Raw genomic sequence first — 24,433 nt, 5'->3', positions numbered from 1 at the left:
ACGGGTGATGTGAAAAAGATGACTCATTCAGATAAATTCTCCATGTGCATAAACCTGCAGCTGCTGCTAATGTTGCCTCTAGGATGAATCATCATTCAGCAGTGAAGCAGGGGCTGCGAGTGTGTCTCTGAGTAGGATAGCATTTGTTCATGTGTCTGACACGAGTCAGTTTCAAGGTCACTTACGACACCACGTGAAATGCAGCAACAAAGAGAGGAGAAACACATTCTGCCAACAGGCCGTACCAAAACTGCAGAGGTGTGACTGAATATGTGTGTGTCTGCTCTCTGCGTGCCATTACTCCCTCTGCATGTGCTTGTCCAGTCCTCTCCAGTGGATGTAGCCGATGACTCGCCACCACTGTGAAATATGTCATAATACTCATCCTTCTCGAACAGAACTGCCTGGTTACTGGGAATATTATTCCTCATACAACAATTTAAGTGCAAAGGATGATGCAACAGGGAGGTTTATTGCAGACACACTGCTGCCAGACTGACATTGGACTGCTCATCTGATTCAGTGTATTGGTTCATCTCTCCATCTATACATTTTCTTGAAGATGAGATGACTAGAATCGTCTCGTCGTCAGCCACTTTACCATCGTGCGGGTCACAGCTTGCTACGGACATACAAACTCCATTCAGACAGGGATCAAACCCAGATCCTTCTTGCTGTGAGGCGAGAGCACTACCCACTGTATAATTATTCTATCATGCTACAGGAGCTTAACAAAAATCTTTGCTCCTTGTCATGTACTGCAATATCTTAATTTATTTATTTTGAAATTTTGGGTCATTTAGTGTGAGTTCCTGCTGATGGAATCTCTAACATTGCCTTTCTAAAACAAATCACTGCTGCTCCTGTACAAACAAATACAGCTCATCGTTTTGACACATCAGTTGTCTCATTCAGTCAAATTTGCCAAAAAACCAAACCAATGTAAACCAACCTGGAAATGTAGGCCTCAGAGATCCTTGTGTCAGAAGTTGAGCCGACGTCTTTTCCTGAGCATTTATCCTCTCCAGCGTGGCCGCTGCTGGCCTCGCTGTCGGCCTTCTGACTCAGAGTGTCTGAGAAGTTGTCATCTCTGAAACAAAGAGACAAAGTGACATTGAAGTGAAAAAAAGAGGAAGAGACAAATCAGCAATTGTACAATCTATCGTATTTGCACCATTCTTTAAAGACAGTATTTGATATCCTTTTCCTGCTAGTCAGCACGTCTCCCTCTCTCCCCAAAGGAATGGAAAGTCAGATGAGTCATATCCCCAGACTTCAGTATTCTGCTGGTGCAATGGTGACTGGCACACTCAAGCTAACTGTATGGGATTCCGTGAAGTATGCGACTGGATGCTGGGCATCTGTCAGAGAGCAGTTTTCACAGTGACAGAGCTGCACTGCTGTGTATTAGCTGATGTAAAATAAAACCAATTTTTCTGTATATAAACATAACTGTACACCAACATAGACAGACCAAGGGCAAACCAAATTTACAGACAAGAGAAAAATTTTAAGCACCCAGTCGAGTCTTGAGAGGGACGTCCTGTGCTGAAGCAATTCTCTCAGAAGTCTCTCTGGATGTTTTATTTTGGGCTCTTTTATTGGGCAGATGAAGAACACAACCTTGTGTGCTCTTAAGCCAGCTCTGCTTAAGTAGAGAGCAGGATGTTACTAAGCTTGGGAATGACCCATAGAGCTGTAAATTTCCCTGCTCTTTCATTAAATAAGAGGGCACCGCACGAACAGTAACCCTCCTGGTGAATTATTGATTGAGGTACTACTGACAGGACAGCAGCAGAAGAAAGAGGATTGTCAGGGAGAAAAAGCCTTCTAAATGGCCATTTTATCGGTCAGCTACTAAAAGACTAGAATGATTCTCTTCAGTGGATCCAGTCCATTAGTCACCAACAGTACTCATGTCAGAGTGTATGCATGTTAGCACTGAGAGCTGGACAGAATGACAGAGGGGCTGGTAGAGGATGTGCAGGTGTTTGGGATGAGATGGATGTGCTCTAAGTCAGCGGAGCAGGAATGACTGCGCAGGAGAAGAAAGACAGGATTCTGAATATGTGGCCCTACGGTTAAGTGATGGCTCATAGCCTCTTTTGGAGAAATGTCAACACGGATAAGTGTGTTGCTTTACCCATCGGGACATCATTAGAGAGCGCTGGAAGATTCTCGAGTGGCTCTGATGGTAGTTTATAAGTAGAAAGTGTCATTTCCTGACTGTAACTCCTGCAGTATTTTTTAATTATGTATAACAGGAGTCTTTCGTCATGCTAACGGCTGTGCTTTGAGCTAAATACTACAGTTTGCATGCTACCATGGTCATCGTTCCAACAACGTTAAGCAGGTCTAATGTTTATCATGTGTTAATTAAAACCAAACCAAACAGATGTGAGAATTGATGCATTACTCAGTTGAAATGACTCACATGTCTTGGACCACTATGTACTGGTGCGGCACCAGGCCATCGATGCCGTTGTGGCGTCCCTCCCACCAGTCCTCCGACGCCCGTTGATACAGCAGCAGGGAGGCACCTTTCTTGAAGGATAACTCTCGGGAAGAGCGGCCAACATAGTCAAACTTGGCAATGGCTTCAATGGGTTCACCCTCTGTCAATGGGGGAAGGATTAAACAGGTCAGGTGTGTCAGGACACACACATGAGGTACAGACAGCTATTGTCAAATATGGAAACATCTGCAATGATCGATGAAGGTGTCTTAATAAATAAAAGTCCTGATGCACATGGAAACATAGGCAGCACCGCAGCTCTGGTAGTCGTATCAGGTGGAGCATTGGAGAATCTAGTAGGTCTGATGCTGACATGTTTGTGTTCTGTTGTGTTCATGTGTGCTGAGCCGATTAGTTATTTTAGGTGTAGTCAATAGTAACCAGGCTCTACAACATCAGACCAGGGCCACAACAGGCCCAGAGGTGCTTTAGAAGGATAATTATAGAAACTGGTGAGAGAAGATCTATATGACTCTAGGGCATGTCAGTCACTTAATGGGTCATTAGATTGGGCTGACACAGTATGTGCTCTATGAGTATGCATGTAGTGCCCTGGATCAGCATCTTTATCTAATCTTTCTCATGTTTATTCAATTTTTTTGTTTTACTATATGCTGACCAGTCATGAATTACATCATAACAATATTACATGCCCATTTTATTTGCACTGACTGCTCTCTTCAAGGCCATTGTTATTAAATAACAAATTTCTCAGGTGAAGCATGTAGATCATTCGATTCTCCCATTTTGAATGCATGTCTCTCCAAGCATAAGCATTCACTACAGCAACACAGGTCTAAAAATAGCTTTATTTCTTCCTCACTCCTACCTCTGCCTACCTACCATCTCACTATCTCACTTCATGACATGCAGGGTTCCCTGGACGAGCATAGCCTCACCTTAACACAGTCTCTCTAAAGTGGGAACAGAGTAAATGGCAGAAACTTGTATTGGCTATAAAAACCCATCATGAAATGTCTTTCACAGGTGTTTGAAAGCAATTCCCAGATGAACAGAGAGGTCACATGAAAGGAAATATGGGTATTATTCAGAGCACAGAGGAGAAGTCTTACTCATTTGCGTTTATTTCTACCTCTTCGTTATTTGACATGGCTCCAAATAAATGTGAGAAGTAGGAATTTATTGCCTGGATTAATTGGGCAACACTGCTGCAGACAGGACCATTAATAACAGTCTGACAGAGACCTTATTGGTGCAGGGGGTTTTCTCTTCCAATCTCTTCAACCTATCCATCCATCTTTCTGTTAATGTTTATCCAATGCACACACACACTCACACCCACAGTGCAGTGAGGTGGCTGCGGCTAAAACCAGCAACCCATAAACTCAAATCTCAGTGCTGTAAAGAATTTTCTGTCAAGTTATGCAATTATAATGGAGAATGGCTCCAGATCCAACCAACGGAGGTCGTGCACGCACATACACAGACGATGCAACTGGAGTTTTTTTGGGTTTTTTAAAATTGCACCCTGAGAGCTGGAGGCCTGTGGCGTGAGAGATACAAACTGTCAGATTTCCTACACAAGCCAGTGAAGCGGACTCAGTGGGGTGTTGCTCTACATTCATGCCCATACACAGAAGGAGAGGGGCAGGAGCCTGGTGTGAGATACTGTTGAGATCAATATAATAAGAGAGAGAGAAAAAAACGTGTTTTCTCTTCTATTCACCTTCTTCTCATTTGACTTGAAGACACTTGCTGCTACAAACACAGCAGGATGGTTCAGGCTGAACAGATGCAATGGCTTGTGCAGGAAAAAGATAACCCTTCGTGTAAAATAAAATTGACTTAAAACGCCCTTTACCATGCATAATCCAATAAACAGTATGCCTACTGAGGCAGTTGACAACAAGGACATTGTACTACACTTCCGCAGAGTGATATATACCCAACGTGTCGGTTAGATCACATTTGACCCTGTAGTGAATTTACCAGCAGATAAGATCAATGTATTGATGGTGTGCAAGCGCCACACTAAAAACAGACAGTTAATCTCCTGGCATGACAGCAGCATGTGTGTCACATCGAGTGAGTCAGCTCTGAGTTTTCTATGCTGAGGGACATTCCAGAAAGTGAAAATATCGAAATAACAAGAATTCTCAGTCATATTCAGGTGAAACGGAATCAGAACACGTTACGTATGATACGTATGCTCTACAAGTAGTTAGCTGCCTTGAGGTAAATGTCCTACCCAACACCACACCTTTAATGCAGCAATCAACAATCATCTCTAGACATGTCCTGCTGATTTCCTTTCCCACACTACAACCTGATCACAGCGAAGAGCACTTAGTCTGCCCAATCTGGATCTATCTGAGCTAATAAACTCTAACAAACTCCCAGGGAACAAGTGGATTTCTGGATATTTCTTAGACCCACATGTGGAATGACTTTGATTTCTCTCTCTTTTCCTCTTGTATTTTTGTTCACTTGCTTTGAGTACCAACACATTTTGAGACCAGAATAAACATTTAATTTTTTTCAGCCTGCAACGTAAAGTAATTACTGGAGTCCGAACGGAAACAAGGGTTTTCTTTTGTGTCTGAAATTCAGATGTGGTCACGGAAGTTTAAAAATAACTGATGACAATGACTTGACCGCATCTCAAGACTTTGCAGGGAGGGAATCAACTCAGTGAGAACATCCTCCCTGCCAAAAGAAGCTTTTGGAAGAAAACCATGGTAGCAAGGGATTTTTGGTAAACAACCTTCTATTAACTGCTCAAAAAGTTGATAGCTGTCCTCTGTGTGTAACATTTGGAATCCCTACACATGGAAGTTTCCCTCTCTAATCACATATTCTTTTCAGTGATGAAAGACATCCAGATGTTGACTTTTATTTAGAAACAGAGTGATTAACAGCTGATCTTAACAGAAGAAATCCACCCTAATTCTTAACTCCTGTCTATGGAGCATGATGGTAGATGACAACAGTGAGACCCTAAAAATCATCAACAGGTGTGAATAACAGACATTGTTGGAGCTGCTGTCATCACCATAAAATCACTGTAAGTCCATTCTGTTTTTCATTCACCTCATCTACATGTGGGTAGCACAGATTTTTCTCACTTTTTAATGAGCTTCAAGTTTTATTGTCAGATGTGAACAGTCACATCTGACCCCATCTGATGTTGTGGTTTGAACTACTCACTATTTGGTTTGGATGAGACTAACGGGTATCAATTTTACTTTGATAAAAAATGTAAAGTGTATGTTCACATAGATTTAGCATATCCCACCACGTCTCCGAGAAATCGGCCATATATCCAGTGTCTATATGAGCTGTGTTATTTTAAAGTTGCTCATCTTTCTTTTGGATATAACACATGGAAATAATTAAACGCAGCATGGTAAAACGGTTCATATAATTTTTGAAAAGCTCTTCAAGCCTGACATATATTTCCTTTATTTTATGCTCTGACAAATCAATATTTTCGAAACGCATTTAAAAAAAACGGTTTAAAATTTTAAGCCATAGAAAAACGATTTCTCTTTTCCCAGGCCGCCAGTAGGTGCCTATGAAAAAGTGGGATATGGAAGTGTCCCGGGGGACCCAAGGGAGAAGCCCAATTGGAATAAGAATAACCGTTCATCATTGTGAGCCCAGGCCCTTCAAGGTTACTGCATTAAAAGGCTGTAAGAATTAGATGCAGAGAACTCAGTTAAAACTGTTTGCAGCAGAACAGACATGAGGGTAAGCTTTTATTTGGACAACCAGTATGGATGGGTTAGCATATACAGTGAGTTATTACATGTCAGTGTATGTGAAATTCAATGAAGCGTGTGGCTTAAAAGCCAGTTCTGTGCACTATCATGAGGAACCAAATGTACAACAAAGAGGACAATCTTATAAGTGCAGTTGTTATTTAATACACATATGCCACCACTTATCCCATCACTCACCGTCCTCGCTGGTGTGTGTTTCTGTGCCTCCTTCATTCTCTACCTCTTCCAGGGTCCCATGCTCGCTGTAAGGGCTCTCACTGTGGAGGAAAATAAACAGTTTCGGACATGGCCGAGGAAGGATCGGGGCCCAGCTTTATTGCTGTCTGAAGTCTTTTAGGTAGTTGAAGCAGTTTTAGGGCATTTAATTGAATTCAATGAGGTTCCAACAGAAGTCTTTTCCTTGTAATAGGTTTGTCAATAAATAAGAAGTACAGAAATTGAGAAGTTTGACTCAAGCTCTTTATCTAAATGGCCCTCTTCTGGTATCATGCCGAGAGAACTCACAGGAACTGAAACAACTCCTCATGTAAACATGTCACAAGCTGCCTCTGACAATAAAATTCCCCAGGACTTCATGAGCCAGGGGGACGCAGACATCTTGACGAGCTGGAAAAGGTTTGGTCAGATTTGATCTGTTGAAATACGTGCCGTATCTAATCCCTGCCAGGTGAACTCTCTTTCCTTGAGCAGTCATTCTGGTAATTAAGGTGATTGTTTCAGCCTGTCTCACCTAGAAAGAGTCCACCATGTAGAGTCAAAGCTACAACCCGCTTCCAGATGCCTAACTATATTGGGCATCTAGACATTCCAGCTAAATGCATCATTGCTCACCAATAGTCTCCTCCAGCCATACACTTTTCATAGATGGGCCCGTCCAGCTCTTTGGCATCAGGAAATATGGTCTCGTGGTGGATGATGATAGTCTTTATGATTTCGTTGACATGGGCCTGACAGGAGACCTGATCCTGACAATCCGGAGTGGGCATTAGCGTGGGACCAAAGCATATGGCCAGATTGTACGGGTCCATCATGTTCTCGTCGCTATACTGGGAAAGGCTAGAAATAAGAGGGAGGAAGAAAAGAGGTAAAAAAGAGAGATGGGACAGTGACCGAGAAAGGATTAAATTAGAAAAGGACACATTACTAGAGACAACAGCCTTCAGCCTGTTCAGGCTTGTGAACTGGCTTATGTCTGTGAACTTACTGGTTGAGGAAGGCAAAAAGGTATCGCATGACAATGAGGACTGATCTTGGAATGGTCAGGAGGATCTTACGGATGTACAGCGCTCTCTCATACAGGTTGTCTATCCCTAAAGCAGCAAAAAAAGGAAATAATATGATGTTGAAGAGGTAAAATGATGTGCGCAAGGAAAGAAGCACTGTCACACTTGGATTGCTCTTCTTTTCAGCACTGCTGTACATTATATTGAGCATCTTGAAAAGATATATTTATGCTCATTTATGTAATGATGTCAAAATATTGATTATCACCACACCAAGAGCCAGTATACAAATACAGGAACATACCAAAGCTGAACCAATTACTTATCAGCATTGCCTTTAGTCTCTGGAGGACGAGCAAATGAAGCGAAACATAAAGTGTGTGTGTGTGTGTGTGTGTTTGCGTGTGTGTGTTAATTTATTACATGTGGCGGTGACCTTCTCCTCAGCCTGTGTCCCTCCTCTGACACCATAGAGGAGGGGGAGGAGGAAGAGGTCAGCACTCTTTGATTACACATAAATAAAAATGATGCCAAGTAAATTTCCCCGCTCTAAATCAATAATTACATGTTTCCAAAACCCTTTTATCAAGTTCTTCATTTTACACTGTTTTTTTCCGCCTTGCAGAATACCTTAACATTTTCCAATAATATATATATATAAATTTTACATCACATCTGGTAAAAAACAAAACATTTAAATATCTAATATTGTGCCCCTGTACCATCTCGACAGCTTTACGTTTTCCATTGCTATCTTCTATCGCACTTAATGCAGCTGACTTGGCTGAAACGGGATGCTTCTGCCTGCTAAAAATAACTCTGTCACCCGCAAGCCACTGTGTGCCATCTGGGATTTAGGCTTCTGGGATTTTTGTGATGTATTTAATTTTTCATGAATACCTAACAAGGATTCTGCAAGGGTTCTCCTGAGCACTGCAGGAGTCGCTATTTTAAGACTTACTCCCGTGTACATACACTTATACATTATCTACAAATGCACGTGGCAGCATGGCCAAGGCAAGACAGCACTGCTATTGAAATTAAAGCCACCAGTAGCTGAAGTCTTCTATTGTAGCTGGTCTCTGTTTGGAATAAGCATGAGGAATTCAAAATGGAGTCTGCTGTGCTTTCAGCCCACAGTGGAATCACTAGCGTGTTGCACTGGGGAACGTAAACAGGGAATCCCCATTAGTCCACGCAAATGAGTGTCAGTACACCAAGACAACACACACAGATACACTTTCAAGTATGTTGATGCCCGGGAGAAAATAAAAACACTGTAGACATAGAAAACACCAAGCTCCACAAAGAATCATAACACATGTTGCATCCAAGTGACTCCAGTGAACATTCAACTTCTCTTTAACAGAGACACCAAGTTCCCCATGCATGTCTGAGAAGATCAGAACAAGTCACATAAAGAGCTAACTGATAAGAGAAATGACTCACAGGAAAAAGACAAATGACTGAGTCTATTCTTATGTACAGTACAGACTCAAATCTCCACTCAGAGCTGTAGATATGTAACATTCCACCAGAGAGCTGGGGCTAGCTTTATGCTACATATGGTAGATGATCCTTATCAGTACTTAAAATACCACAGAGGAGCATTAACACACGGTCAAAAAACGCAAGTTCGGAGACATTGTGCTGATGAAACACTACAGATCGATAAAAAAAACAAACCCTCACCTGAGGATTGGATTAAATGGAAATCGAAAGTTTGTCACACTACAATATATACAATCCAGTTAAGAGGCATCAACCATGTAAAAAATGCATTATGCATAAGCATATAGAATCATATTAAGCCTTTCATCTGAGTTAAATAATATGTCTTTTGACATAAAAAAAAATATAAGTGTTAAAACAACTAGCAATTATTCCATGATGAAAAATAAGATACTCTCAGAATTAAAGTCATGAAGAGGGAAATGTGTGTGCTCTTACTGATGCAGGCCAGAAGTTCATTGAACCTCTCTTTGGGGAAAAGAGGGTTCTCCAGACCTCTGAAGTAAAGTTTGAGAACGCCAGCCACAGAATTAATGTCATGATTATTCTCATCATCCGTCAGAGGATCATTTCCTAAAATACAGAGAAGTGAGCAAGTCAGTTTATTTCAACATGCACATGAAAATAAAAAAAAACAAAACACCCACCATTTTACTATGTTCAATATAATGTATAACTTATTTTTTCATAACTACACCAAATTTTTGGATGTTAAAACAATGCAAAAAAGGCACCATTTATTGATTCACATGAAAATGTGTAGAAAAAGAGTTTTAACAGCCACCTCTTTCAAAAGAGTTCTTGATATCATTGACTTCCAGCTGTGATCCAGATATACGAAATATTCCTTGATGTTGGAGGCCTGTGCCAAAATAGAAGTAACAGGGTAAGGAAGAAGGAGGAGCGCAAGGTAAAATAAGCATGACAAACATAACTTGCACATGAATCCACTGATGGTCCAAAAAAAATCCTTGACACATAAACCCTATGTCATTAGGACTTAAAAGACACATCCTGTTTGTTAAACCCCTTCACTTTTCTAATTAAGAATAATTAATGAGTCTGGGACACTGTAATCAAGCTTAGCTAAAGTGTCTTCCAGCTGGGATTAGGACGTAATAAGACAAGAGTTCAAGGATCAGAAAGAAGCTTAATCTTCAGTCGAGTCTGCGGCTTGTACAAAACAGATGCAGTGGACAAGCATGCAAATCTGAGATATGTCACTACAGTTGCAACTTAAATGATTAAGAGTTTAAATTCTTTCAGCTCTTTTTTTAAAAAAATTATCTGACTCAAAACCAAATGCAGCTAATAATTTATGTATGACTAAGCTTTGTCCTACAGTTTGATTGTTAAGTTATGTGAAAAAGTTGGCACTGTCCCATGCCTGAGGAACACGCTGAAACCTCTAGACGAAGGAAGCTGTACACACCAAACAGTTTGTATCTTTTAAGTGTCACAGTTTACAAAAGTCAGACTTGGAAATCAAGCAGCAGTTTGATGTCTAACCAAAGTAAAAAAAATATCTATACAAAGTAAACAGCAACCAACTTACCATACAAATTGATGAATCGAATACAGCTTTCCACCACACGTGGTATAGCTTGACCGGAGTCCTAAAAAACATCCAAATTTCAGAACATATATAATTTCCTTGTTTTCCTTACATCAACTTGAGTTAGAGGCCAGCAGATTCTGCAATTTGGAAATCTGAATCAATATCAGCATTTACACACACACAAACTGGTTTATTGTATTATTAACACAGAACACTGTGTTCTGTGTTAATATCTGATCTGTCATATGTGCCGGCCTCTATCACAAATTTGCTGCTATATTAGAATATATCGTGCATGCACATTCAGTGTAAGTGAAGATAGAAAATTTAGTTCAAGGGCTTACTGTGAGAGACTGACAAAAATCACAGAGAACTATAATAACTTGCAAGTACAAATCATCTATCCTTCAGCACATTTTAAAGGACCTTCAGTGGTGATAAATATACTCATAATACACTAAATATACAACTTGTTTTGCCGGCAATCAAGTGCACCATGTGTGTAAATCAACTAATCAACCTTATCCAAAGAGCCAAACACTTAGCGTGGAGCTGAGGGCAAAAGTGGTGAGGCGAGAGAAGCAGCATCATGTGAGAAAACACATTTCACTTTCTCTCAGACTGCACCCTCTATGTCAGCTGCTCCTGTGGCTCAATGGAGGACAGGGACTCAATACATGCTTTTAATGATACAGTGGATCTGTTTACAGTTCTCTGGGGTAGACACAAGGTCTGAACACCATGATCATGCCAAAATCAACTGTCCCCGGAATGAAGATGTGAGAGCTGCAGCACAAGGCTGATGCAGCAGGATTATGTAATACTATCCTCTTGAATATATGAAACTTGAGCTTTTCTTTTTTTTAAGGAATGGACCTTCACTCAGTCTGTCTCAGTTGCCTTGTAGATGTCAGGTAGGAACACAAGATAAAGAAAAACACGTTTCCAAGGACAGTTAAAGTGATGAAAATTAGCAAAAGTAAGCAGAACGGGCCCAAAAGATGCTTCATGGTGCTACCTGATGTCGAGCGTGTGAATTCCTTCGTCCACGGCTACAAAGAAGTGTCGCAAGAGCCACAGATGGACACAGAAACAGAAAGAGAGAGAAAAGGCAAGACCCAGATTAGGACCACAGCAGCTGCCCATCAAAGCTTTTACCAGGAGCGAATACTTTCACCAGTAAACTAGGGAACTGAACACAGTGAGGCAGGAATGGACACAGCCACCAGTGAGAGGCAGTGAGGAGGCCCGCAGGAGGGAGGCAGCAACACTTAATCAGTTTGGCATCTGCTACCTGATTGCCATTCACACTGCTGTTTCTCACTGCTCTCTACTCTGGCTCTGGTAGAGGAGGAGAAATATTTATGCCAGAGCAGCTCAATGATGCCAGGTCAGCAGTGATCAAGGGAGCTGACGGATATTTCTACCTCTGCCGGCCACTCTCCTCCTACAGCCCTCCAAATCTGTAAGTACCATCCCTTGCATCTCACATACAGGCCGTCAGAGCTTGCTGACTCATGAGGAAGGTTACCAGAAACCATCTTAGCACAAATTTATTAATTTTTGGGAGGGGTAATAGACAAATTAAAGCTAAGATGCTTTTGAGAGAACCCACCAAAATGTCCAGAAAGCCAAAGCAAGATAGAAATTGGATAGAAGAAAGTGCAATGTTAGTGGGGACCTGGTAATGAGTACCTTGATAAATGACTCCAAATTGCCATTAAATAATCTAACATTAAAAACAGAGCGGGGTCTAGCCCGCCGGGTGCCAGTATGGGTTTTGTGATGCCTAGAATACAAAGAATGTGTCATAGTAAGTACATAGTGCAATTTTCAGAGAGGTTTATCTACTCTCCAATAACTTTAATGACCTTCAAAAACTGTAAAATTGAAATGGAGTGAATAATATTTAATTTGCACCGAAGCTTTGGACAAACCTTTTCTTTCAAATCAGGCGCATTAAATATCCAATTGAGCTGGGAAATTTAAGTTTTACAAACTCTAAAATACAACAGAGAGAATGATTTTGTTGTGACAATGAAGAGATTGGAAGAAGACAACTTTGGGGATCTTTGAACTATTGATTCTATATCAAAATGCTATTTGTCTGTATTTAACCACATCATTTAATCCATCAACTAATTCAGCTCTGGTCAAAATTGACTATTTTAAAGTGAACAAAAATATTTTAGTTGGTTTTCAGAAACCATTATATTTCCAGTGTAGTTGTATCTTTAATCACAAAGCACAAAAACATCAAGTTACTAAATTTTACCATGAAAGTTAAATTGTATCAAATGTGATTTTGTAATTTTTGCAAAATGTAAATGAGACACATGGCAGTGATAAAATGTGTGAACATAAATAAGCCAAATTAAATCATAGTATATTTTTTCAATCAAATTCAATTCCATAACACAGATTTTTGTCATAAAAAAGGAAAAGTAGTAAATATCAATTATTGTAATATAGTATTCTATATATTAACAATAGCATCAATAATAATAATAATAATAATAATAATAATAATAATAATAATAATAATAATAATAATAATAATAATAATAATAATAATAATAATAATAATAAAGCAGTTAAAATGACATTTCAAACTAATGCCTTCTATTTTTTTTTATGGCACAAACGTTCATCAGTTTGTCACCCCCATTGTCTTCAAAGGTCTGACAAACAACAGTTGGAAAGGAGAAGTTCAGTAAACATTTAGAAAATATGGAGACCATCAGATCCAATCAATACTCTCCAGGGACAGTTATTGGACTGTCTAGATAAAGCCTCTTCTGTTTGCTGGATCACAGGGGACTTCACAAGAGGACTTCCTCATGTGAAATTCCATGCCTTCATGAGCAGCATCACACCACTCACTGTCCTGTCACTGTCAAAAGACTGAATGTGCATCTTGAATAGCTCCTAAAGTATGGGAGTGTACTTTACCTTGTGGTCATGTAGTCAGCTTTGTGGCCTACGGGCAAAGACAGCAAAGAAGAGACATGTGAGGGGAAGATGTGTGGACATGATAGGACTTGACTTTGAGGTCTCTGTGGTCCTTTTAACAAAGGCCTGGTGAAGCACTGGAACCTTGACATCTATCTGAAACTGCTGTTTTTTCTTCTTCTTTTTTTTAAATTTCAGTCTAGCTGTACTTAACTAGAACATCTATTTTACAAGAGAGACCTGGCCAAGGTAGCAGCAAATGGTATTTGTTCTGAATAAAAAATGAACAATTCATGTAAAGATGCCCTTCAAGTGAAAACATTTCTCCATCACCACATTCTACATAAGGCCTTTGAAATTGTCAGTTAATACAAGTGAATCTTATTCCAAGTTGTTCTAAGCTAGTGATGCTCAGTAGGAGAATCCAATTTTTCCCAAAATTTGTCAAAACTGGGAGAACAGACATACAGGCAAAACAAAAACTAAATTTTTACTACAAAGACAATTTTGGATGAAATTGGCAGGAATATTAAGATTAAGCACAAAATACATTCCAAGAGGGCTTTGAGTACAACAGCAGACTCAGATGTGTGCACCTATTCTCACAAACATGAGCTGACCTGTCTGTGTGTCTGAGTGAACCATACTATGTAACAGCTTGTTGACAACAATGTGATCAAGGAGCACATGGAAGACGTTAATAGGTTTTTCTCTTTCTTGTTAGCACAAGGCTTCATTACCCGTACTCAGATTGAGTGAGACCACCAGGACTGTTGGTAAGAACTGGCCAACACTCCAGAATGGCGGTATATTAGCTGTGGCCTTGAGGGGATCCCACCAATGCTTAACGATGGTAATGACTGCCTACACTGTAGTCCATCAGGTTTGCAACAAATCAGTCCTCAAGATGGACAATGACACAATCTCCCTTAGGTCTTGCGTGCCTCACTAAAACTCAAAATTACCATTTATGAGCTTTGACATGGAAAAAGCAGGCAACTCTGAAAAGTTTACCAAATAATTGGGCAAATTATTTTAAAAGGACCACAGAAAATGAAAAGCCAAAATTGGAAAAATAATTAAATATTTGTAATTATGTTTGGCTTGCTAAAATATGTCATATTGCCTGGAGAAAGGAGAGGATTTGACATTAAGAGTATGGAATCCAGTATGGAATTACATCACAGTGTAACAGAGACAGTGCACATCAGTGCATGAAATCAAAGGGATGGTGACTGTACCTTCACCCAGTGTCCTCTTCAGTAAATCATGTTTGGCCTGAAGTTTGGAGATGAGATTACTTCCCTCCAGAAACTCCCTGAATTTCTGTGGAGAATTGAGACTAATTACACGTTGGCCATGAGTGCCAGTCACTGTTTAGATGACAAACTGTGATAAGAAAGCCAAGGGCAAAGGAGACACTGAATCTTTCTAAAGAAGATATCAGAGTACATCTATCTTCAGACTGAAACAAGATAGCAATTAGTCTTACAAAATGGTAATTGTTCCAGCAGAGCTGGCCATCTGACAATTTCAAACATTTTGTATTTCAAACATTGCTGTATGATGAAAGTTTTGAAATTTGCATGAATAGATTAAAGCATGGTGAAGTCCAGATTACAGCTTTGAGGTTCATATTCTTAGTGATTTTTGAAGTCAGCTGTTGAATGGAATCAGACAAGAAATTTCCACTTCTTTTAAAACATCTAACACTAGAAGGATGAAGGCAAAAACAAGAAATCTGTCTACTTTAATACAGTGACATCTATCATGTATTTTCCCTTCTGTTTGTTCATTCATTCTCTTTTTCTAAACCCTCACCATGAAGTAGAACTGCTCGGTCTCCTGTTGGTTGGCTCTCCTCTTAGCGATGCTGGGTTTGCTGAGGTATGTTTCCGAAACAGTGGACTTGACCGACTCGGTGGATCGACTGTGGTGGAAACACTCAGATACATCATAATCCTCAATAGTCACCATGTCCTGGATGGTGGTCAAGGTAGCCTCTGAAGTCTTTTTGATCTGGAGCCACAAGGGATGAGAGGAAAAAAAGATAGAATCTCTTCACTAGTGCAATGTTATTATAATTATTATAACATATACTCAGGCTTGTGTCATCACACTCTCACACACCCCGTCACTATTCCATGACTATGAAAAATGACCTTTTTTTTCTGATAAGACGCACATTTCTAAAAATCCATTGGCCCTCGAACGCCTCCCAGCAAAAGTAATCAATTTGCATGCATTCTCGGAGAGATGAATGCTGTCTGCTCAGATGTTTCACTCAATTGCAAGCTTTTAAGCTTCATTGCCATAACTGTGTGCTTCCTGTCAACATATACTGTATGGGACCGTCTGCTTATAAAATGATGGACGTTGGTTGAACATGCCCAACCGTTATGACTCTATAGAGTATGATAATAGAGAATGTGACAAACAAAAACGGTCGAATTAATTTGTAAGTAATGGAAAATTTGAGAGATATGCTTCAGGGAAGGTGACCACCAACAGGTCCACCTTAAAAATCATGATTCCATGGAAGCCACAAAGCTGAATACTGCCAAAAATTAAAAACATCAAAAGGCAAAACTATATACCATGTTGACAGTATGGGTTAAGTTTGGTGTATGTGATATGTGGTCCACAGAAAGAAAGAAAAAAACCCACAAAGCAAACTGCTACCAAGATGGAAGAATTGAGAAACTGTTGTGTGTGAGGATGAACCACTGCTGTGAAAAAGTCACAGAAATAAATATCTTTATTTCTAAAGAGATTTAAAAACATTGTCTACCTCTCAGGAAAATTTTAGCCAAATGCCTCTTTCAGACACATAAGAAGTGAAGTTTTTTGATCATCTTGTCCTGATTGCGTGCTATTTTATCCTAAATCAACGGGTGAGTGAGCCACAGCTGGGATTCTTAATGGTCTGATACTCAAAGGCAGTGATCCCTTAGTTATTAAGTGAGCCTGACCTTTGCACAAATGAAAAAATAATATGGATTTGTGGTGTAGTTGTTCCACACAGAGACAACGGATTAGAGAAGGTTGTTAAAACAGCTTGACCTGTGATTCATTTTACCTTCAAACATGAAATGCCAACTCACAAAGCAAGGTGGACATCTCTTTCATGTGCTACACTGATAGATCACACTGCTGAAATACATGCTTGGGGCATGCAATGTAAACACAGTCACAGCGTCATCCATATCATTATGAAGCAAAAACATCCTGCAGGTTGTAACAAGGTTAATTACAGGGTAGAAAAGGAAGCAAAGATTCTGCCATCATAAAACTTTACAAAAACATCATTCTGTCCTGTAGTTGTCATTATTTGGTGATCAAAGGAGTGAGTTGATTTATGAGTCAGAAAAGGGACCAGCTTTCTTCAATAGACACATAGAGTATAGAGTACCTACAAAGAGTACCTGAAGAAATCTCAAAGTAGATCTCCCACTCTATGTCCCTGTGTGTCAGAGGGCCTTAGCCATGCTAACCCCAGTAGGGTTGAGGGGCACCAACTGTCATCATGAGGCCCAGATGCAAGCACGACAGAGAAAAACTCTGTTGAGTTTATCCATTATTTAGCAGATTCACTGCTAGGTTTGATTACAATGGGCTGTTAGTCAGGTTTGGAGGGAGGATATTAGTCCCTGCAGCTGCACAACAGACCAGAAGCGAAGTCTCTGCAATGGACGTGAGCCATTTTAAACTTCATACAGAACATACCTGGTATATCCTAACCTTGTCATACAGGTCTAGTGATTCCTGGAGCTCAGCCTCAGTCCAACTAATTTAAAGACTTTCACCTGATGGAAAAAGTTTGAAGTCCAAAAATTATTCCATCAGTTATTTCAACATGTGTCCTCAAGTCTAAAAGACTGACTGCTGCCCTCAGCTATCAAGAGACCACGTAGTAAGTGAGTAATCTGCTGATTATTCTGCTGGGACACACACACTGAGATGTCCCCTTCCAATTTATTTGAGACAAAAACAAATGATAACTGTAAAAGTAGAATTAAGGACATAGTGTGAAATAGCTTGTGAGTGCCAAGGATAGCAGATGTGTTAAATCAGTCTGTGTGAGCTACATACAAGAGTGAATAGGATCTAATAGTGTTAAATTTGTAAATATGAACCTCACTGATTAAGGAACTGTTCTTGAACAGCAGAAATTCAGATGTAAAAAACAAACCACAAAATCTATCTTTGCAGTATGGCACCCATCAGGATATGTTCAACCAATCCCTACACTGAACTGAGCTTTTTCCCCACACCTCATCCCATCCCAGATGCAGGGTAAATTATTCAGCAATGTTTTCTTTTAACGTTTCATGGGAGTCAAAGAGGTTTGAGGAAACATCTGTGCTTCTTTTAAGCGCTGCCCTGCAGCCTTTCCGGGCCACATAAAGACAGACTCGCTTTTCTCTCTCCTACATTTGACAGTTGTGCTGTAGGTCATTCACTGTGCTTTGTAAGTTTGTTTTCAAGGATGCGTCAGACACGCTGGGCCCTAAAAGAGGCCATCTGCTGATCCTAACATAAGGCAGCAGTACCCTCCTCTTCTGACCCACCAGGACATCCGCTTCACCAAGCAGGCGGAAAAGGACATGGGGGGACCAGGGCTTGTCTCACACCGGGAGGGATGGAGGATGGGGGGTTGCATGTAGATTTGTCAGGTTGTTGAAATATTGTATCAGCCGCAAGTAATGTGAACTGTGATGACATCAGCAGGACCCTGACCAGGATACTCAGGTTAAAACAAGTCTTATAGAAAATCTGTATTTTAGATTATATCAATATTTAATATTCTGATTGTACAGTATATCCATCTGAGAAGAACCAACACATTTTTGGCCCCTTTGGCTATACCGATCATCAAAATACAGTCTACTTGTTTTACATTTCAGTTATGATCAAAACACAGGGGAACATCACCAAATACATCGGACCTACTCTTTATTGTTAATTTTATTGGATGGCTTTCCAGGTGATTTCAAGTACTATCAAAAGTATTCAAAAGTGTTAAATGATGTATAGCAGAATTAGAGACAAAAAGAGAACCTCAGCATCTTCATCTCTGCTACCTCCAGCTCTGTCTCCTGTCTTTTCCTCAGTGACACTGTCTCTAGACCAAACAACATCGCTGGTCTCACCACAGTTTTGTACACCGTTCCTTTCATTTTAGCTGAAACTCTTCTATCACACATCACACCTGACACTTTCCTCCACCCGTTCCATCCTGCCTGTACACACTTCTTCACCTCTTTTCCAGACTCTCCACTGCTCTGGACTGTTGACCCTAAGTACTTAAAATCCTCCACATTCTTGATCTCTTCTCCCTGTAACCTCACTATTCCACTTGGGTCCCTCTCATTCACACACATGTACTCTGTCTTACTGCGGCTAACCTTCATTCCTCTCCTTTCCAGGACAAACCTCCACCTCTCTAGCTTCTCCTCCACCTTTTCCCTGCTCTCACTGCAGATCACAATGTCATCTGCAAACATCAAAATCCATGGAGATTCCTGTCTAACCTCGTCTGTCAGCCTGTCCATCACCATAGCGAACAAGAAGGGGCTCAGAGCTGATCCCTGATGCAGTCCCACCTCCACCTTGAACTCCTCTGTCACACCTACAGCACACCTCACCACTGTCTTACAGTCCTCATACATGTCCTGCACCGCTCTAACATACTTCTCTGCCACTCCAGACTTCCTCATACAATACCACAGTTCCTCTCTGGGCACCCTGTCGTAAGCTTTCTTCAGATCTACAAAAACACAATGCAGCTCTGTTTGGCCTTCTCTGTACTTCTCTATCAACATCCTCGAAGCAAATACTACATCTGTAGTACTCTTTTTTGGCCAGAAACCATACTGCTGCTCACAAATGCTTACTTCTGCCCTCAGTCTAGCTTCATACCCTTCCCAATAACTTCATTGTATGGCTCATCAGCTTTATTCCTCTGTAGTTGCCACAACTCTGCACATCTCGCTTGTTCTGAAAAATAGGCACCAGCACACTCCTCCTCCATTCCTCAAGCATCTTCTCACTATCTAAGACACTGTTGAACAACCCAGTCAGAAAATTTACTGCCACCTCTCCCAGACACTTCCATACCTCCACAGGTACAGTATATCATCAGGACCGACTGCCTTTCCACTCTTCATCCTCTTCAGTGCCCTCCTCACTTTCTCCTGACTAATCTTTGCTACTTCCTGGTCCACAACAGCCACCTCTTCTAGTCTTTGTTCTCTCTCATTTTCCACGTTCATCAACTCTTCAAAGTACTCTTTCCATCTTCACATCACCCTTTAGGTGAACAGCACTGATGGTACCATTGTTAACTCGGGCCTCGACCAATCCGGTGCGGAAGTCAAATTTGATTTGCGTGTTTGATTTGGCAAAAGTTTCATGTCAGATGCCCTTCCTGACACAACCCTCTGTATTTTTCCAGGCTTGGGACCGGCACAATAGACACTGGCTTATGCCCTCTTGCGGCTACATTAAAAAATAAAAAAAACTATATTGTTATGAAATAGCTGGTAAATTTATTAATTTACTTAAGGTTGTCTTTCAATAAATTGCCTTTCAATAGCACCCTAATTAATATAATTTGTAAAATTCGTGTTTAATTAACAGCAAAATGGCAGTCGTGAAAAGGTCTACCAGAGTTCAAAGAAAAGAGTCTGGCAGAAAGTTCTAGCAGTTCTTCTTGTGTTGGTTTTGGGTTTTTAGAAAATGTTGACTCAAGCATGAGGCAGACAGATTAAAACGATATAGCCTGAGAAGCAGGGATGCACCTTCAGTCTCAAGCAGTGCAGGATGGGTTTGTGAAAATAAAAGCAAGACAGAGAATTCTACGAGTGGGAGCAGAAATAGATGCTTCACAGACAGGGTTTGATGGCTACCTACAGGGCATGAGAGAGAGGAAAATACAGAGAGAGGGAGTGTGTGTGTGTGTGTGTGTGTGTGTGTGTGTGTGTGTGTGTGTGTGTGTGTGTGTGTGTGTGTGTGTGTGTGTGTGTGTGTGTGTGTGTGTGTGTGTGTGTGTGTGTGTGTGTGTGTGTGTGTGATGTGATGTGTATATGCAATAAAAACTGATGCTTCACAGATCATCAGCAACTATTCTGTCTCACCTCGGATGACTTATGGCTAAAGTTAACTTTCTTTGGTAGCTTTAAAGATTTGCACCTGTCAGCATCCTGCAACCAAGAAACAGCAGCACAACTTAACTCCTCCATCTCCGCCAGATGACACAACTGGAGCAGCAGAGCATTTTTTTTAACATGTCTGACATGTCTAAACCCCACACACCACAACTACCTGTCTAATGAGTTGAGTTTCATTTCACCATTTTACCTCTTCGTTCTCGATCTTCAGTGTGGTCAGGCGAGACTGAAGTTGCTGGAACCTTAGGATAAGCTCTCCATTAACGGGTGGCTGCACTGAAATCTGGCACACCTGAGGAAAATAATTATGAAATGTGAGTGATAAACATCCTGAAATTACAACCTACTGAAATGTTTCTTCGATTGCACAACAAACCACAATGACTTTGGCAGAAAAAATGCAGGACTAAAAAACTCCAGTTGGTAAACATCATACGGTATCAGCACTGACAGCGTCAGCCAAACATTCTGAACACATGTGGATACATGACTGCAGACAATAACACACAAGCTGTCAAAATCATACGCTCGATAAAACTGATTTGGCAGCCCAAAATTCTGCAGATACACCATTGGATTTTTTTTTAGAAATTTCAAATACTTTTTGATGTTGTTCAGTGTTTGGAAGACTCTTACAATTTGTTATATATTTATGTTGTACTGTTGCAGTTATTTTTCCATTTATAGATACTGCAAATGTACATCATGTTCCAAAATGATCACACATGTTGGTCTGCATACCTCGTCTCCCATATGAGGTTGGAACTCAAATTTTGTTGGTGGACAGAAGGCTGAAGGATACATCTCCATGAATCTCTGCCGGTCGCTCCGAGGATCCAGGCTGTCCACTGCATTCTCTATGATGTCCAGACCCTCATGGCGTGACGTCTCGAGGTTGTACTCGGCTGACAGGTAAGTCCGCAGGGCTCTGTTCAGACTGGCATGGTATCCCAAATCACAGCACTGGGGGAGAGAGTAGCATATTGGACTTATGGAAACTAAGGGAGATGAGTTGTCATAATTTATACTGTACATCTATTTAAAGCAAGCAGAATCCATCATTTTCCATTTGGGGAAAAAGTGTCATTTGTCAATAAAAAAAAAGTATGAGAGTCTACTATGACAAAACCACAAACGCTGATATGGGTCCAATAAAAAAACAAGCACCTGACTAGTTTATGTATGTTTCATTTTCCCAATAGCAATTAAATCAAAAATGAGTGTCTGTTATAATTTCCAAAACACAGTCTTGATAAACTTGAATAGCTTATCAAAACTGTTTTGTTTGACCATCTGTCCAAAACCCCAAACCATTTGCCCTAAAAACAGGAAAAAATCACTTGAGAAACTGGAAATGGATATTTTGGGGGATTTTTATATATATAAAAAAACCTGACAGAAATCTTTATCAAAACAGTAACCCATTTATCAAATACCAATCATCATCTCATTTATCAGGTTTATTGGAGTCATTGTTGTATCCTGTTGCCATTTATAACTCTGATATTTGTAATCATTACAAATACGCCAATTTACAAAAATGATAAAGTCCTGTAAGCCATATTTTTCAAAATTAGGTCAAAGTGTTTAAATATATGTGCAATATAGCCCTGTGAGTCTACACAGAAGATGTATGAGTAAACAATCCTGCAATGTCTGAGCCAGCAGGGTTGCCTCAATGTTACATAATGGTACCTTCAGGATCTAATGCTGATTTTAATAACTGCAACCTTGGCCAAGGTCTTTCCTAGGAAGACACACAAGGACCGGGCACACACGTACGCATGCATGTGTGCGCACACACTCACACATACACACACGCACACACACGCACAAACCCCCAGTGATGAGAAAACACGACCAATACCAAACAGCTTGAACACATTGTTTTCCATTACAAAAAAAGTCCTTCTTCAATAAACAAATGCATGCAACTCAGTCACAGTGCATCTCAAACACAGTCACAAATGTACGCACACATACACACACACACACCCTGGTGAGAAGTGAATACTTGTGAGCAAAGCATGGAGAGGGGTAATTTTAAGGCACAGCTTGCCTTTGAACAGAGGGTTTGTTTCTGCTCTCTTTCATTCTTGTGTAGAATATTAAACTGAAGAAATTTTCTCTATAACTTTCACAAAAAACACATTGACTAGCGCAGTGGATTTATTTCTCCAGCTAAATAGAACCCAGGTGAGCTGATCACACTGTAAATAAATTATGTTTGCAAGGAGGGCAGAGACACGTGAGTGCTGTAAAGGATAAAGCGATAACTCAGAGACAATCTGCATGACATTTCATAAGGAAATTTATTATTAGTAACATTTTTGAGGAAATAGTTTCCAGCACAGAAGTTAAACTGCCTTAATACTGGCCTGCTCTGTAATTTTCCTCCCAGTCTTGTGCCTTCAATCAGATTTGGCTGCTAAAGTCATCAATCTTTCCTCTGATGGTGATTATAAAGTTCTGTGAAGTTAAATCTCGATAACAATGGGTCTTCTACACGAGGAGTGCAAAGAGGGTTAAAGACTAGCTTGGAGATGCAGAAAAATAACTGCAAGGTTTGTGCTCAGTGCTGACAACGGTACATGCTTTTATACACTTACATCAATTAGGTCCGACAAATCATGGATGTAGTACTTGAAAACAGAGGAGTTTGAGGCTTCCAGTGTCAGGAGGTACTCGTTCCGTGCTTTGATTGACTTCAGCTTGTTCTCTGAGTACTTTGCTTGGCGCTGATGAGAGAATTAGAGGTGAGAATAAAAAACTGAAACCCAAATGAATGAAGGATGATGACTTTGAGTCGAGGATTGCATTTTTGAAGACTGGAGAGACATTGGAGGTAGACAAGACCTCAGCTTCAATAACAGTGTGAGGGGAAATAAGTCAAATTCAGTTGAAGATGGAAAAAAAGGGAAGAAGAGTGACCTAAACTAAAAGCTACCCGTTATGTACTTAAAAAAGGCTACCTCAGTCTCAGACATCTGTCTTTTTCTGACAGTTCCTCTCTAACAAGCCAACGCATGGCTGACAGTCACCATCCTCAAGCCTATGACCTGTGGCTCTGACTCACACACACAAATCATTTGCATTGTAACACTTCCCATAAGCATTAAAGGAAGAGTTGTGCAAAAAAGGACAGTTCTGTGAATAGCCTCATGGTGCAGTGTCTTTTGTTCAGGCTTAGAAAGATCTCTAGGAAAAAGCTGGGCAGCAGCCCTTAAAGTAATAAAAGAAAAGGACTTATGGAAAACTGAATGGTTTAAGTACAGATGTTGCAATTATAGAGTGAATTTGCCGAAGCATGCGAACCCTGAAACTGTACCTTCTCTTTCATCTTCTCAATCTTCTTCACAGAGCTGCGCCTCTGGTGTTTATCCTCCATTCGGATACTGAAAACTGGATCTCCCCTGCCGATCTGCTTCTCCTCTTGCTTCTCAGCCTCCTTCAGCTTGCTCTCTGCACTGATGCTCTCAGAGTGGTACATGTGGTAGGTCTTCATCACCTGGAGTTAAGCAGATGTTTCAATAGGCTGAAAAGAAATAAACTTTAATACACATTTTTGATGGCATATCCATTGATGAAATCTAAACTGTTCTGTGTTATACAACTGAGGTCAGTTTCATTAGGTCAAAGACTCAACTTTTGTTAATCATAAGTAAGAATTCCATCCTTTGATCCACTCATTCACTATAAATCGATTTTACCATAACAAAATGTTGCGGCAGACGGTTTTTATAAACCACAAACCAAAG

General features: G+C 40.4%; 1 protein-coding gene and 1 long non-coding RNA gene across 6 annotated transcripts in view; one reads left to right on the top strand and one right to left on the bottom strand.

Annotated features, from left to right (window-relative positions):
* The window catches only part of srgap1a (SLIT-ROBO Rho GTPase activating protein 1a), a 72,140-nt gene that overhangs the window by 6,078 nt on the left and 41,629 nt on the right, over nucleotides 1-24,433 (bottom strand). For 3 of the 5 annotated variants that reach the window (XM_068314170.1, XM_068314172.1, XM_068314175.1), the window contains exons 5-20: nucleotides 24,004-24,183; nucleotides 23,285-23,413; nucleotides 21,417-21,638; nucleotides 20,866-20,967; nucleotides 15,325-15,522; nucleotides 14,745-14,829; nucleotides 13,504-13,531; nucleotides 12,247-12,340; nucleotides 10,549-10,609; nucleotides 9,778-9,855; nucleotides 9,432-9,566; nucleotides 7,463-7,568; nucleotides 7,090-7,314; nucleotides 6,436-6,515; nucleotides 2,435-2,615; nucleotides 953-1,090 (exon numbers count right to left, since the gene is read on the bottom strand). In XM_068314170.1, coding sequence (XP_068170271.1) covers nucleotides 953-1,090; nucleotides 2,435-2,615; nucleotides 6,436-6,515; nucleotides 7,090-7,314; nucleotides 7,463-7,568; nucleotides 9,432-9,566; nucleotides 9,778-9,855; nucleotides 10,549-10,609; nucleotides 12,247-12,340; nucleotides 13,504-13,531; nucleotides 14,745-14,829; nucleotides 15,325-15,522; nucleotides 20,866-20,967; nucleotides 21,417-21,638; nucleotides 23,285-23,413; nucleotides 24,004-24,183 — 2,042 coding nt within the window. Of the gene's footprint in view, nucleotides 1-952; nucleotides 1,091-2,434; nucleotides 2,616-6,435; nucleotides 6,516-7,089; nucleotides 7,315-7,462; nucleotides 7,569-9,431; nucleotides 9,567-9,777; nucleotides 9,856-10,548; nucleotides 10,610-11,569; nucleotides 11,604-12,246; nucleotides 12,341-13,503; nucleotides 13,532-14,744; nucleotides 14,830-15,324; nucleotides 15,523-20,865; nucleotides 20,968-21,416; nucleotides 21,639-23,284; nucleotides 23,414-24,003; nucleotides 24,184-24,433 lie in introns of all 5 variants that reach the window. The other 2 variants (XM_068314173.1, XM_068314174.1) reach the window with 1 other exon arrangement.
* Nucleotides 10,631-24,167, top strand: LOC137594587 (uncharacterized). The gene is made up of 4 exons (XR_011035271.1): nucleotides 10,631-12,016; nucleotides 20,887-20,989; nucleotides 21,434-21,587; nucleotides 24,036-24,167. It is a non-coding gene; the product is annotated as an uncharacterized lncRNA (long non-coding RNA).

The sequence above is a fragment of the Antennarius striatus genome, chromosome 4 (assembly GCF_040054535.1).
Source record: "Antennarius striatus isolate MH-2024 chromosome 4, ASM4005453v1, whole genome shotgun sequence".
In the NCBI taxonomy this organism is placed as follows: Eukaryota; Metazoa; Chordata; class Actinopteri; order Lophiiformes; family Antennariidae; genus Antennarius; species Antennarius striatus.
This window is presented reverse-complemented; position numbering and strand designations above follow the sequence as displayed.